This window comes from Caretta caretta, chromosome 1 (genome assembly GCF_965140235.1).
Source record: "Caretta caretta isolate rCarCar2 chromosome 1, rCarCar1.hap1, whole genome shotgun sequence".
NCBI lineage: Eukaryota > Metazoa > Chordata > Testudines > Cheloniidae > Caretta > Caretta caretta.
Window position 1 is genome coordinate 151,992,322 of NC_134206.1, and position 13,409 is coordinate 152,005,730.

Below are 13,409 nucleotides of genomic sequence, written 5' to 3' on the forward strand. Positions count from 1 at the left end.
ACTTATAAAAAGATCTGTGGTTTAAATTTTATATCCCTGGTCTCATGCCAGGTTCCTGAAGTATAGAGGCTGCAGCATACACACAAGAAAGACACTCTTGGCTGCCTAACCGTGATAGAAAGCATGACAAGCATAGGGGACAGCCATGATGGACTGGACCTAAGTGAAACAAACATCACAGAAGCAACCAAAGGCCACAGAAGGTCTTGAAAGAGAAAACAGGGTATATAACTGTTTTAGCTGCCAATTTTGATGAGAGGAACCCATAATGGGAATAAGAATGGGGATGATGCTGGGCGGAGCATACTTGCTCAGATGAGGAAAAATTTAGTCAGCAATGAACCTGGAGCTGAGAGAAGAGTTGGCAATAATCATGACACATAAGAGCGTTAAATAAATGTGAAGAGATATCCATGTCAAAGCACATGTTAATTTTATCACTGATTATCCTACGGATGTGAGTACAGCTCAAATAAATTCGTTAGTCTCTAAGGTGCCACAAGGACTCCTCATTGTTGTTTTTTTGAGTACTTGATGTTTCAGAGTAGTGTTTACATGGCATCACACACTCAGAACCCTTCAAGACTGAAAACTGAAGTGCTTCTGGATATGCAGTGTGTTTTCTTCTTTCTTTAGGCTCCTTGATAGAGAGTAAATGGGCTGACAGGAACACAATCCATTCATTTGTAGATGTAGCATTGAGGGAGGAATGCTTGACCCCAAAGCGCTCTCCAGGAAAAGCAGCTTCATTTGATCAGAATGGAAATAACTCTGCCTTTCAGGGGCTGTTTATGCCCCAGATATAGTAGGCACAAGTGATTGCTGGTTTTTGACAGACATTTCAGATAAACATTTCTTCAAAAACCTGAATCATAATCCAAGATGAAGAATTTTCTAGAGTAGTAAGTCAACCCACCCCAACCACTCTACTTTTTTTTAAAATCAACAAAGCATTTTACAATTACTAATGTATAGGGCTCTACCAAATTCACAGTCCATTTTGGACAATTTCACGTCCAGGGTTTTTAAGATTAGTAAATTTCACGTTTTCAGATGTTTACATCTGAAATTTCATAGTGTTGTAACGGTGGGGATCCCAACCCAAAAGGCCGTCAGGGTTGGAAGGTCACAAGACTATTGTAGGGAGATTGGGGAATTGCCACACTTACTTCTGCCCTGCTGCTGGCAGGGGTGCTGCCTTCAGAGCTGGGCAGCTAGAGAGGAAGGCTGCTGGCCCAGGGCCTAGCTCTAAAGCCAGTACCACCATCAGACGCAGTACAAAAGTGAGGGTTGCAGGCTTGGGGTGCGGTTACATTATGTCCGGTTTTCCTGTGAGTCTCCCACCCGAATTGCGGGCTCACAGCCACAGCCTCCCCACGGGGTGGAGGGGGAGGGAGGAGGGTTAACAGCTCCAGCTACCAAGCTTCCTGAAGCCCGGGGAAATCCTGGAGGTGGGTCTGACCCATGCCAGGAGCAGCCCCTGCAGGGGAAGGGGAAGTCTTGTCCTTCCTCATCCCAAGACAGGACTAGCAGCTGGAGCCCTACACAGGGTAGGAGCCCCTGGCTGCATGCCAGATTTCACAGGGGAGATCACATTTCACGATCCATGACGCATTTTTCACAGCTGTGAATTTGGTAGGGCCCTACTAATGTGCAAAAAAATTAACTATATAATCTGTTGACACATACACTACTTTTAATTAAAGCCCACATTATAAACAGACTCCTATTTTGCAAGCAGAGAGGTTAACATTTACATGTTTAAGTTCCCCCACTGTACTGAAGTCTGTTATCACCCCCATTTAATTCCATTAACAATTAACTGTACTCCAAAAATTGAAGCAACTAAGGGTCCTTTAAACCACTGACCCTAAGGGTATGTCAATACAGCGCAAAAAAAAAAAAGTGTGTTTTTAACTAAGTAGATTAATTCTTTTGCCATTTGTTAAAACATTTGGGGTATCTGAAGTAAAGAATTATTCTATTCAATCTCACCTTGTATGAAATCTTCCTGTAATATTTGCAAAGATCATTTAAAAGCTTAGTACTATAAGATATTACATGTCTGCAATGTACCTTGTATACCTGGAGTAGCACATCAGTCCATACACGTTTGCTCATGGTCTCGAATACATTGTCATCCAAAACAAATAGACTCTTATTGTTAAAAATGTCAGAGTTCTTCATGTTAGCTTTTTGCAGCTCAGTCATCTGAACCTTAAGATAAAGGACAATGAGATTTATATTTTATCTGAAACTATGACATCTATAGGGTACGATAATCATAAGCAACAGCCACTACTGGCTTTTAAAAGTTTGTCAGGTAAACAACTGCTTTTTCTAATATAATTACATACTTAGTGGATAAAGAAAAAGCAGTCCATATAGTATATTAGAAATTTGCCAAAGTATATAATGCTGTTTGTCACAGAATCTTAGTCACAAAATCTTAGTCACAAAATTAATTTTAGCTGCCTGGGATGAGAACACTATGGAGTGAAAACTCACTGGAGAACTATAAGCAAAGCGTAATGATAAATGGCAACACACATCTAGTGTGCTTCCACAGTGATAAGTGTTAGGACCATTAAACATCTTTATTAAAGTTCTTAAAGGGGGAGTAAACAGCACAGATCATACTAAATTGATAGGAGTGGCAAATACCAGTGAGTAAAGGGAAGTAATACAAAGGTACCTGAAGGGATTAAAAACATGGATAGAAATGAACGTATGATTTAACCTGAAAAAAATAAAAACGAACAGATTTTGGAAAAATAATCACACATACAGATATAAAATGGGAAGGAGAAACCTGAAAAGCAGCAATGCTGACAGAGACTTAGAAGTATAGTTATTGCCTGTTTAATTTTGAATATAGCAGCAAAAAAAAGTGACTACAAGTTTGGACTGAAAATGCCCAGGCATTACACCATAAATTGGGATGGATGGGTGTGTAAATGGGCTCTGCTTGCATGTTTCTTGTGTGGCTCTCCTTGGAATACCAAATTCATTCCTAGGCATCAGAAAGAGAATGAGTGATAACACTGGACCTAGTCTGGAAAAAAATTACAAAAGTATTGGGGAATGAGAGAGTGATTTATGGGGAAAGAACAGAAACATGTAATATGTATATTATTTGGCTAAGATACAGAGATGCTAGTCTGCTACAACATATTTGAAGCAAGGGTCACATTGGGGAAAAAAACATGATGGTTCTCTTCCAAACTCTGCCTACAAAATAGGCTCCATCAATATATGGATCGCCAAAACAAGATACTGCTCCCAGTAGATTGTGCAGATGTTCAAAATATTGTTTTGTCACTTGGCTCCCTAGCCTACTTAAGCTTGACACCCCCTCAATGGGATTTAAATATGGCCATGAGCTCTGCTGGGTTCCTTGGATTTATTTCCTTTTGGACTGGGGTCGGGTGGGAGGAAGGAGACAGCTATATCCCATAATCTGGTATTTGAGGTGCTAAAATGAAACATCACTCTCAATAAATTGTGCAGATCTGTGATCTTTTTTCTCCTTTCTACATAATGGATCAAATAGCTAACAATGCTGACATTTAAGTCATCGTAATTGGATATCTGAGTAATCACCGCACTGAGATGAATGGGGTATGTCACACCTCTCAGGGCCATTGTTCCAAGCTCTCAGCAGATTCATCACTGCATCATTAAACTTTGTTCATATTTTTGAAATTTCCTTTGTAACAATAATATCTAGAGACTTATTGTTTTTAAATTAATGCTAAGATTGCGAGAGCAAGACAACGGTTTCAGAGAGGTGTCTGAATTGCATATGGTTATGTAGTGACTGTTTCTAAACCCTGCTTAGAAAGGTGTAAAGATGAAGTCAGGAAGCAAATTAGTTAGGGTGACACACGTAAATTTAACTAGGAGCAATGGAATAAAATTGAGAAAAAGAAAATTTAGACTAAATACTAGAAAACACTTCCTAACACAGATTTTTTTAGGCTGTTGAGGTTCTCAAAGGAAGTGGAAGAAGCATTGCTAGGGATATTTAAATCTTTCTTCTGCTCAGTAAATTTTCCTCACTTTGTTCTACTGCTCTTCCCTACCACACACTACTCTCCTTTTGACTGTCAACCTCTTCTGAAGTCTCCAGTTTTAAGGGTTTTCATGGCTATGTTCTTTACAAAAATATTAGGATGATGGCATCATGAGGTTGGCACAATTTTCCAGATCAATCAGGTCTTCCAACCCATGGATTGGCACGGGTTATATATGAAATTAAGGTGGCAAATTAAAACTTAATAAAAGGAAATACTTTTTCACACAATTGCAACAATTAGCCTGTGGAACTCATTGGAACACAGAGGTGAAGAGCTTAGGAGGATCCAAAAGGAGGTTAGATTAATTAACAAGAATATCCAGAATTATAACTGTAAATTTTGAAAAACATAAGTTTTGGAAAAGATATAAACCATTGTGTTTCATGTCTTAAGTTCACCTTTAATTATTGGGAACTAGAAGGAAACTTTTCCTAAGGGAAGATCATCATCCTATAACTGTCTTTGCATGGTTTCTTGCAAATTCCTCTCAAACACTGGGAACTGGTCACTATGAGTAACAGGATATTAGACTAGAAGGACCACTGGTCTGATCCAATATGAGAATGACTGTGTTCCTATTTTTTACGAAGGAGATGTTTAAAAAAAATCTACTGTTAAATAGTTTTTAGAAAAACACATAGCTCCACTTCCTGTGTGTGTGTGTGGGACTGATTGCACCAAATACCAAACTACAGCTCTGATCCTACTAAGGCTTATGCACATGCTTAATTTTACACACTGCAAATAAACTCACTCATTTCAGTGGGACTGCTCACAGTGCAAAAAGTTAAGCACGTACATAAGTCTTTGCAGGATAAAGGAACACGTATGTAGGCTATTTTAGAACAATTACCTTCAATGCGATTTGCAATCCAATCCATTTCTTATACTCATCAGGTTCAAGCAGAAATTCAGGCATAACGTGTGGAAGGCATGCTCCTTGGCTTCTTAAATAATACAAAAACAAAAATAAGTAGACAGGAAACATTTTTAAATACAGCCCCTAATTTCATACCCACCGTTTTGTACAGGCTATCTAACTGTAGGTGAAAACCAATAGCTACAATCAACTTAGGGCACAAACAACAGAATGCAGACAACTGACCAAGTATGCGACTGAACACACAAATCAGAGATTCAGATTTTGAACTACCATTTGCTACTACAATTGAGTGAGAGTACTAAATCAGAGGTGGGGTTGAGACCCAAAAAGCATTGCTAGATTTGAAAAAGCCTGTTTCTGGAAAAACGGCAAACAAGCCTTAGAAGTCTTTTTGTCAATAGGCTTTGCATAACAGTTTTTTAGTTCCTATGAAAGGAGGTTACTTTTACAGATGTTCTTCAAAATGTGTAGTCCATATACATATTCCACAGTTGGTGAGTGCACATCCAGTGTGCACACGTCAGACAACTTTCTGGTCAGCAATATCCACTAGGGCAGTGTATGTGCATTCCAGTGAGAATATAAACAGTGGAGCATCCTTGTCACACCTTCACCACTATGGGAGCCTGTGATGTCAAGACTCAAAAAGTAGTGGGGATGAAGGGTGGGTTGTGGAATATGTATAAGGCCTACACATCTCAGAGACCATCAGTTACTGTAAAGGTAAGTAACCTCTATTTCTTCTCCCAGAACTACTCTGCACACATATTCCAAAGTTGCAAAAAGAAAAGGAGTACTTGTGGCACCTTAGAGACTAACCAATTTATTTGAGCATGAGCTTTCGTGAGCTACAGCTCACTTCATCGGATGCATACCGTGGAAACTGCAGCAGACTTTAAGGTGCCACAAGTACTCCTTTTCTTTTTGCGAATACAGACTAACACAGCTGTTACTCTGAAACATTCCAAAGTTGGTGACTCCTGAGCCCTAACTGGAGGTGGATATGAGGAGTGTCTGAGTACAGACTGCAGCATAGACCTTCCAAATCCAGCATCATCCCTGGTTGCTTACACCAATGCATAGTGCTTCATAAACATCTGTATGAACGACCAAATTCCTGCGCTGCAAATGTCCTGGATAAGCAGTTTTGCTAGCAAGGCTACTGGTGTAAATTGAGCCCTGGTGGAGTGGGTCATCAGCCTGCATGACACCTGCCTCCCCTAGCCAATAGCAAGTCTTGACCTATTGGACAATCCAGTTCTATAGCATTTGTGTAGACACAGCCTACCCTACGATTGTCTCTGTGTAAGATAGGAACAGCCCGGTAGACTTCCTGAAGGATTTCATCCTGTCAAAGCAGAACAATCTAGCTCTGCACATCTCCAACATGTTCAACTTTTGCTTCACTCTCCCAGCATGAGACATTAAGAAAAATACAGGTATGTAGATGACCTCAATGACACGGAATTCGGACACCATCTTAGAAAGAAATCTGGCAGGTGTCCTCATGGATACACAATCCTTATAGATGACTGTATAGGGTGGCTCTGCCTTTAATACTTACAGCTCCCCAATTCTCCTGGTCAATGTGAATGACAAGAGACAGGACAGGGAGCATATAGCCACATGCTCAAAAGGAGTCTCCATCAGTTTTGAGAGGACCAAGTTAAGGTCTCATAATAGGGCTGGATCCCTGACTGGCAGACAGAGTCTCAAGAGGACTTGCAGGAACCTCTTTGCCATAGGTGTGAGAAAATTGAAGATGGTCTAGTTGGTGGATGGACAGCTGAAAAAGCCACCATATGAACCCATAATGAGCCCAACGAAAGAGTGGAGTGCTTCAGTTGCAACAAGTAATCAAAAATCTCTTGGTCCCCAGAATTCATGGGGGACAGGTGGTGTTGTCATGCTCAATTTGCAAACCTTGTCCATTCAGAGAGAGAGTTATATCTACTGGAATCTTCCCTACTACTAAAGGGCACCTTCTGGAGGTCTCACAAACAGAATCTCTCCACCAGTGTTAACAAGGGAGCATCCACACCATCCGGTGGACTGAACTCATGCTCAGATGCAAGGTCAAGCCCCTGGTTCCAAGCCAGGGGTTCAGTAACAAGGGATAAAGTGATCAGCTGCACTATAGAGAGGGCATGCAGGTTCCTGAACCACATCTGTCTTGACCAGAGTGGGGCTACGAAGATTACTCTGGCCTTCTCCCACCAAACTTCCAAAATACCTCAGGGAAGAGCACGACGGGAGGGAATACATACAATAGTTCCTCTGTCCGTGGGAGGAGAAAGGCAGCAGAAAGAGATGCTAGACTGCACCACCTTCCCTGAGCAGAAGTGGTGACCTTTGTTGTTCTCCACTGTCATGAAAAGGTCCATGTGCTGGGCTCTCCCGTTGTTGGAAGATATCACTGAAGGCCCTCTGGTACATCAACCACTCGTGATTGTTACAGAAGTACCTGCTGAAGCCAGCTGCTGTCATGTCATCCATCCTGAGGAGATGGACCATTGACAGTGCAATTCCATGACCTATGGCAAAGTCCCATATTAGGATGGTCTCCTGACATAGTGCCAGCACCTGTCCCTCACCACCTCGCCTATATAGACAGAAGACTGCCACCATATTGCCCATGATCAAAATTGTCTGGTAGGAAGGCCACACATATCTTGTATACAGCTCTGAGCTCTAGAACACTAACATGCAAGATACTCTCTGTAAGAGACTATATGCCTTGTGCTATGAGATTGCCCATGTGAGTCCCCCACCTGAATGTGGTCCTTCAGGGCAAACTGGGACTGTACAGAACCCATTTGTGTATGTTGCCTGGGTCCTTCTACCAGTCCAGCGACTGGAGGACTGCTGGAGGGAGACATACCACCTTGCACAGGTAGTGTCTTCTTGGACGGTATAACCAAGCCTGAAGCCACTGGAACTGGAGCCTCATATGTGGAGTGATGAACGTATAATCTGACACAAGACCCAGTAGCATGAGGCAGGATCCTACTTGCGTTTCAGGGTAGGACTGCAGGTGGGAGCAGAGATTGTGCAACTAGAACTTGTCAAGTGGTAGGTAGGCTTTCGTTGCCTCTACTTTGAACATGACCCTGGCAACTCTATCTTCTACATGGGGGCTAACATGGATTTCTTCTCATTTGCTAGCAGGCCCAGGCATGCAAACAGCTTGGGAAAGATCCTAATGTTGGTTTGGACCTGAGGTTCCAAACAACTCATAACCAGTCAAGTTCAGGAACACCTGGATGCCCATCCTCCTGATTAAAGCAGACCACTGCGTGGAACCCAAAGGGAAAACCCAGTATAGGTAGTGATTGTTGCCCAACACGAACCTTAGGGAGTGCTTGTACACCAGGTGTATCCCAATGTGAAAGTATGCATCTTGGAAGTCGAGGGAAGCACACCAATCTTTCTGATCTAGGGAGGGAATAACTGAAGTCCAATATCAGCTGATGCCCCTGTCTTCTTGGGGATGAGAAAGTACTTTGAAAAGAATCCCCTTCCACTCTGCGGATGGAGAACCTCCTCTATCACACCCAGAAAAGGATGAATTGAATCCCCTGTCGAAATAGCTCTCATGGGAGGGGTCCCTGAAGATGGACTGAAAAGGAAGGTGTATGGGAGGGAGGGGAAGGAAGAGGGACTCTGGACTACCTCCAATACTTAGCAGTCTGAGATAATGCTGGATTAGCTTGTTAGAGAAGAGACAGATAATTGCCAAAGGGAGGGGAAGGCAAAGATTGTGGAACACATTGTTCTTGGACTCCAAGTAAAATTTGCTGCCTGCCCAATTCCTAAACAGTATGGTACAACTGAGAATTTCTACAGCCCCAGCACTCAGGCAGCTTATGTTGGTAGGGCACCTGTAGCTAATAAGTTTGGGACCTAAAGTGCCTCCTCCTAGATGCTGGATATAGACACCCAGAGATCTGAGGGTAGACCTAGCGACATTGAGGGATCTCATTGCCTCATCCTTCTTGTCATGGAACAGTGAGCAGACCATGAACAGCAGATCCTCTATAGTTGTGTAATTCCTTAGATACACATGCCAAGGCCAGCTACAAGAAACAGCACATCCTGATCTCTGCCGCCATTACCTTGTGTTTGCTGCATCCAAGGCCACCTGCAACACAGTTCTGGCCACCAAACATCCCTCAGCCAGGACAGTCTGGAAATCAACCCTCTATTCTTACAGCAACTTGTCAATAAGCCATTGTAAGGCTCACCAGTTGATGTGGCCATATTTTGCCAGGACAGCCTGGTAGTTCAAGATCCTCTTTTAGAGGCTCAAGATGGAGTAAGATTTCTGACCCATCAGGGAGAGGATCTTCACTTCCTTATCCTTGGACATTGAATTCTGGTGTCTTTGGATGGTTCTTTCATTGGCCACTATTACTACAAGGGACCTTGGTATCAGGTATTAATAGAACTTTTCATATCCAGTAACCAGGACCTAATACCATCCCTCCGCTCACTTTGATGCTGGCTTTTGCCATAAGGCTTTTGCAGGCTCGAACAGTCCTTTATTGATTGTGTTGATAATTAAGAATTAATTACCAATAATTTCTTAATAATCAATAGCCAATAATCAACAAGAATTTTAATTGCTATTATATATTTAATGAGTTATGGCCTCTTGATTTGCTCTTTTGTTTAATACCACCAGACCCCCAACAACTCAGGGTTGATTGCATTTATTAAAACAAACAAACAGCACATACACAGAGGCCTAAAAATACCAACAGCTGTGAAAGACCTTCCCTGTAGTTTCTGACAGCCTGTGTGCATTCTGCTAATGGTCTCACTTCCCCTATGATTTAGGGGCAACTATACCCTTGGTGCCCTTATCGTGTCTCATTCTGGTCCTTATCTATTTCCTCTTCCTGGTATATATTTCTCCTCATCTTAAGTTATTTCCAAGGCTCCTTGTTCCATTGCAACTTTCCAACTCTCTAAACACCTGGTTAGTCAGTAATTTATGCCCTTTTGGGAATAATTTCATCAGTTATACATTTTGCAGTTAGTGCACTGTAAAAATATATATCTTACAAACAGCCTTCCAAATAGTTTAATGGCACCGTAAAATTGCATTCTTCATTAGATCTATTTATGCTTAAATGCTCCCAGGCCAACCTTGAAATCTTTCTTGGCTTATCTTAAGTGTCAATAATTTGGAATGCTATACATTCCAGGACTGACAAATGTAAGAGGAGGAGTTTGTGTGACACATCCTGGGCCTACTCAGTGTGTATTTTCAAGACTGCCATCTCCTGTCTCATGAGATCTTGGAGTATCTTGTAGTCCTTGGAAGTAGTGGCCAACTGACCTGTTGCCAGGGCACCATCAAGGGATGGTGAGGTTGTGGTGGCTGGTACCCTCCTGCCTTCCACCATGAATCTGCTGCACTGGCCCTGGTTCTGGGAGCACAGCAGGGACAGATCCAATCTCAGGTGCAACAGTGACAGTCTGTGCCTTAAGCGTGCTGAGGAGGCCACCTCAGGTTAATACTGAAGTCCCCAAGAGGCCCACATGCCATAGTCTTAAGGTGCAGGGGCCCAAACTCTCTGAAACCACTGATACATGTGCTGGGCCAGGTTGATACCCCACTCTACCCTCAGCCACATGTATACACCTCATGCCCCTCGTCAAGATCAAAACTGCCAAGTCACGGGACCAAGGTAGGGGTGGCTGTTGGCTTTCCCAGGAGTTGGAAGATGAAAAAAAAAGTCATCTGGGAACGGTGGCGCCCACCCCTTGGGTGAAAGGGGAACCTGACAGGGTGGCAGCAACATTGATGTCACCAGGTCCAGGAATCTGGACAGCTCAGGGCAAATGCAGCTCCAATAGCTAGGGGGCATCCACCCTAGAGATACAGACCATGATCTGGGGTGACAGAGCCTGTGTGGGTAGGTGTGACAGTAAACGTGCAAGTATTGGTGCTGAAGATCCCAGGATGGTGAGTACCAGAGTCAGTCTTCTACCAGGTCCTGTAGCAGCTGGTGATCATTCCAACTGCCTTGGTACCAAAGAGGTGAACACAAACATGACAACGTCGGGTAAGGCCTCTATCACAGCTGGGTCCACTCAGTTGGTACCAGCTCCAGTGCTCAAGGAACATTTCCTAAGTTTTGAAGCACCCTTAATGTCCAGCAGCCTGGTAGTCTTATTCAGCCTCAGAGTGATGTTATTCAGCCTCTGGAGGATGGTGTGGATTGCACTCTCAGCAAATTTGCGGATGATACTAAACTGGGAGGAGTGGTAGATACGCTGGAGGGGAGGGATAGGATACAGAAGGACCTAGACAAATTGGAGGATTGGGCCAAAAGAAATCTGATGAGGTTCAATAAGGATAAGTGCAGGGTTCTGCACTTAGGATGGAAGAATCCAATGCACAGCTACAGACTAGGGACCGAATGGCTAGGCAGCAGTTCTGCGGAAAAGGACCTAGGGGTGACAGTGGACGAGAAGCTGGATATGAGTCAGCAGTGTGCCCTTGTTGCCAAGAAGGCCAATGGCATTTTGGAATGTATAAGTAGGGGCATAGCGAGCAGATCGAGGGACGTGATCGTCCCCCTCTATTCGACATTGGTGAGGCCTCATCTGGAGTACTGTGTCCAGTTTTGGGCCCCACACTACAAGAAGGATGTGGATAAATTGGAGAGAGTCCAGCGAAGGGCAACAAAAATGATTAGGGGTCTGGAACACATGAGTTATGAGGAGAGGCTGAGGGAGCTGGGATTGTTTAGCCTGCAGAAGAGAAGAATGAGGGGGGATTTGATAGCTGCTTTCAACTACCTGAAAGGGGGTTCCAAAGAGGATGGCTCTAGACTGTTCTCAATGGTAGCAGATGACAGAACGAGGAGTAATGGTCTCAAGTTGCAGTGGGGGAGGTTTAGATTGGATATTAGGAAAAACTTTTTCACTAAGAGGGTGGTGAAACACTGGAATGCGTTACCTAGGGAGGTGGTAGAATCTCCTTCCTTAGAGGTTTTTAAGGTCAGGCTTGACAAAGCCCTGGCTGGGATGATTTAACTGGGAATTGGTCCTGCTTCGAGCAGGGGGTTGGACTAGATGACCTTCTGGGGTCCCTTCCAACCCTGATATTCTATGATTCTATGAGTGAGGACAGAAGAGGGCAGTCACCACCTCTTCTTCTTGGAAGACTTCCACTCTGAGTCCAACCTATCCCTATGCTTTCCTTGACAGAGACTCCACGGGCTTGAGCAATCCCTCAGCCAGTTTCAAAGTCAATGCAGGGGCAGATTTTGACAACTGCTAGACACCTGGAACCCAGGGTCAGAGTCTGGCACCAGTCGACTGCTCCATTAGGAAAGCCCACAGGCACGTCTCCCTCCTGGGTCCACTTCAAAGAGGACCTGCAGATTTCACAGCACTCTGGGGCTTTCCCCTCATCAAGGCAGAACAGATGGCTCATGTGTCCATTGTTCACAGTCAGATGTGCCATGCTTAGCCATGGCAGCCCGCACCACTAGTGACCACAGGGGAAGAGAGCCACTTCTCCCCACAATGTCCCCTAAAGCTGCCCTACTTTAACTAAACCAACCCTGCTCACTAATTACAAATGCTTAAGTGGAGGTTAATCCAAAGAGAGTTGCTCTGACACATACCACAGGTGGTAAAGAAGGAACTGGGGTATGACAATGCAGCTCCACCCTTTAAACCCTCATTAGTATGCACAAGGATTCAGTGGATGTAGTCCTAGTGTATACTGCTGACTACAAAATTCTCTGATGTGTGGATATGCACTTACATGTTCCACAGTTGGCATACAGATTAGCACTCGAAGAACTAAACTTGCTGCAACTTGTTGACTAGTACAAAAATTTCCTATTTAATTTCAATACAAAAGATGCAAATTGAAATGAGAGAAAGAAAGAGTCGTGAACATAAAAAAATATGCTTTTAAACCAGACAGTTACAATTTCAACAGATACAGAACCACCATATTAGCAGAAAAATGCACCTTATCGCATTGTTTGACATCAGATTTAAGGGAGGGGAAAAAGGAAAAGAAAGTGGAGGGGGACTGAAAGCATAATCACAGATGTTGAAGTATATAGTGGAGGGGACAAGGACAGCAGTAATTATCATCAAAAAGTTGTAGCCATGTTTAAGTAGTGATCTTTAATTGGGCTTCCTTAAGTAAGAATGCCTTGCAGCATCTCCCAACATTTGGAGGTCTAGATTGTTTCAACTTGATAGTAGTCTGTTTGCAAGTTTACAAAACTCGCTGTTTATCCTGCATGAAAACATTTTGGTTAAAGAAGAACTTCCAAAACAAACCAGAAATCCCAAAAGGGAGGCAGGTGGCTTGTGCAGAACCTGAGCTTCCTATGCACCTCCTCTCCAGCTACTCAAGCTCTAGCCTTGCCACAGGATGATTCTCCTATATAAGGCAAAGGCTGTGA

General features: G+C 43.3%; 1 protein-coding gene across 2 annotated transcripts in view; it reads right to left on the reverse strand.

Moving 5' to 3' along the window:
• Positions 1-13,409, reverse strand: part of CFAP47 (cilia and flagella associated protein 47) — a 651,611-nt gene that overhangs the window by 489,800 nt on the left and 148,402 nt on the right. For both annotated transcript variants that reach the window (XM_048863833.2, XM_075132125.1), the window contains 2 exons: positions 4,933-5,026; positions 2,077-2,217 (listed from right to left, as the gene is read on the reverse strand). In XM_048863833.2, the coding sequence (XP_048719790.2) occupies positions 2,077-2,217; positions 4,933-5,026 (235 nt within the window). The remainder of the gene's footprint in view (positions 1-2,076; positions 2,218-4,932; positions 5,027-13,409) is intronic.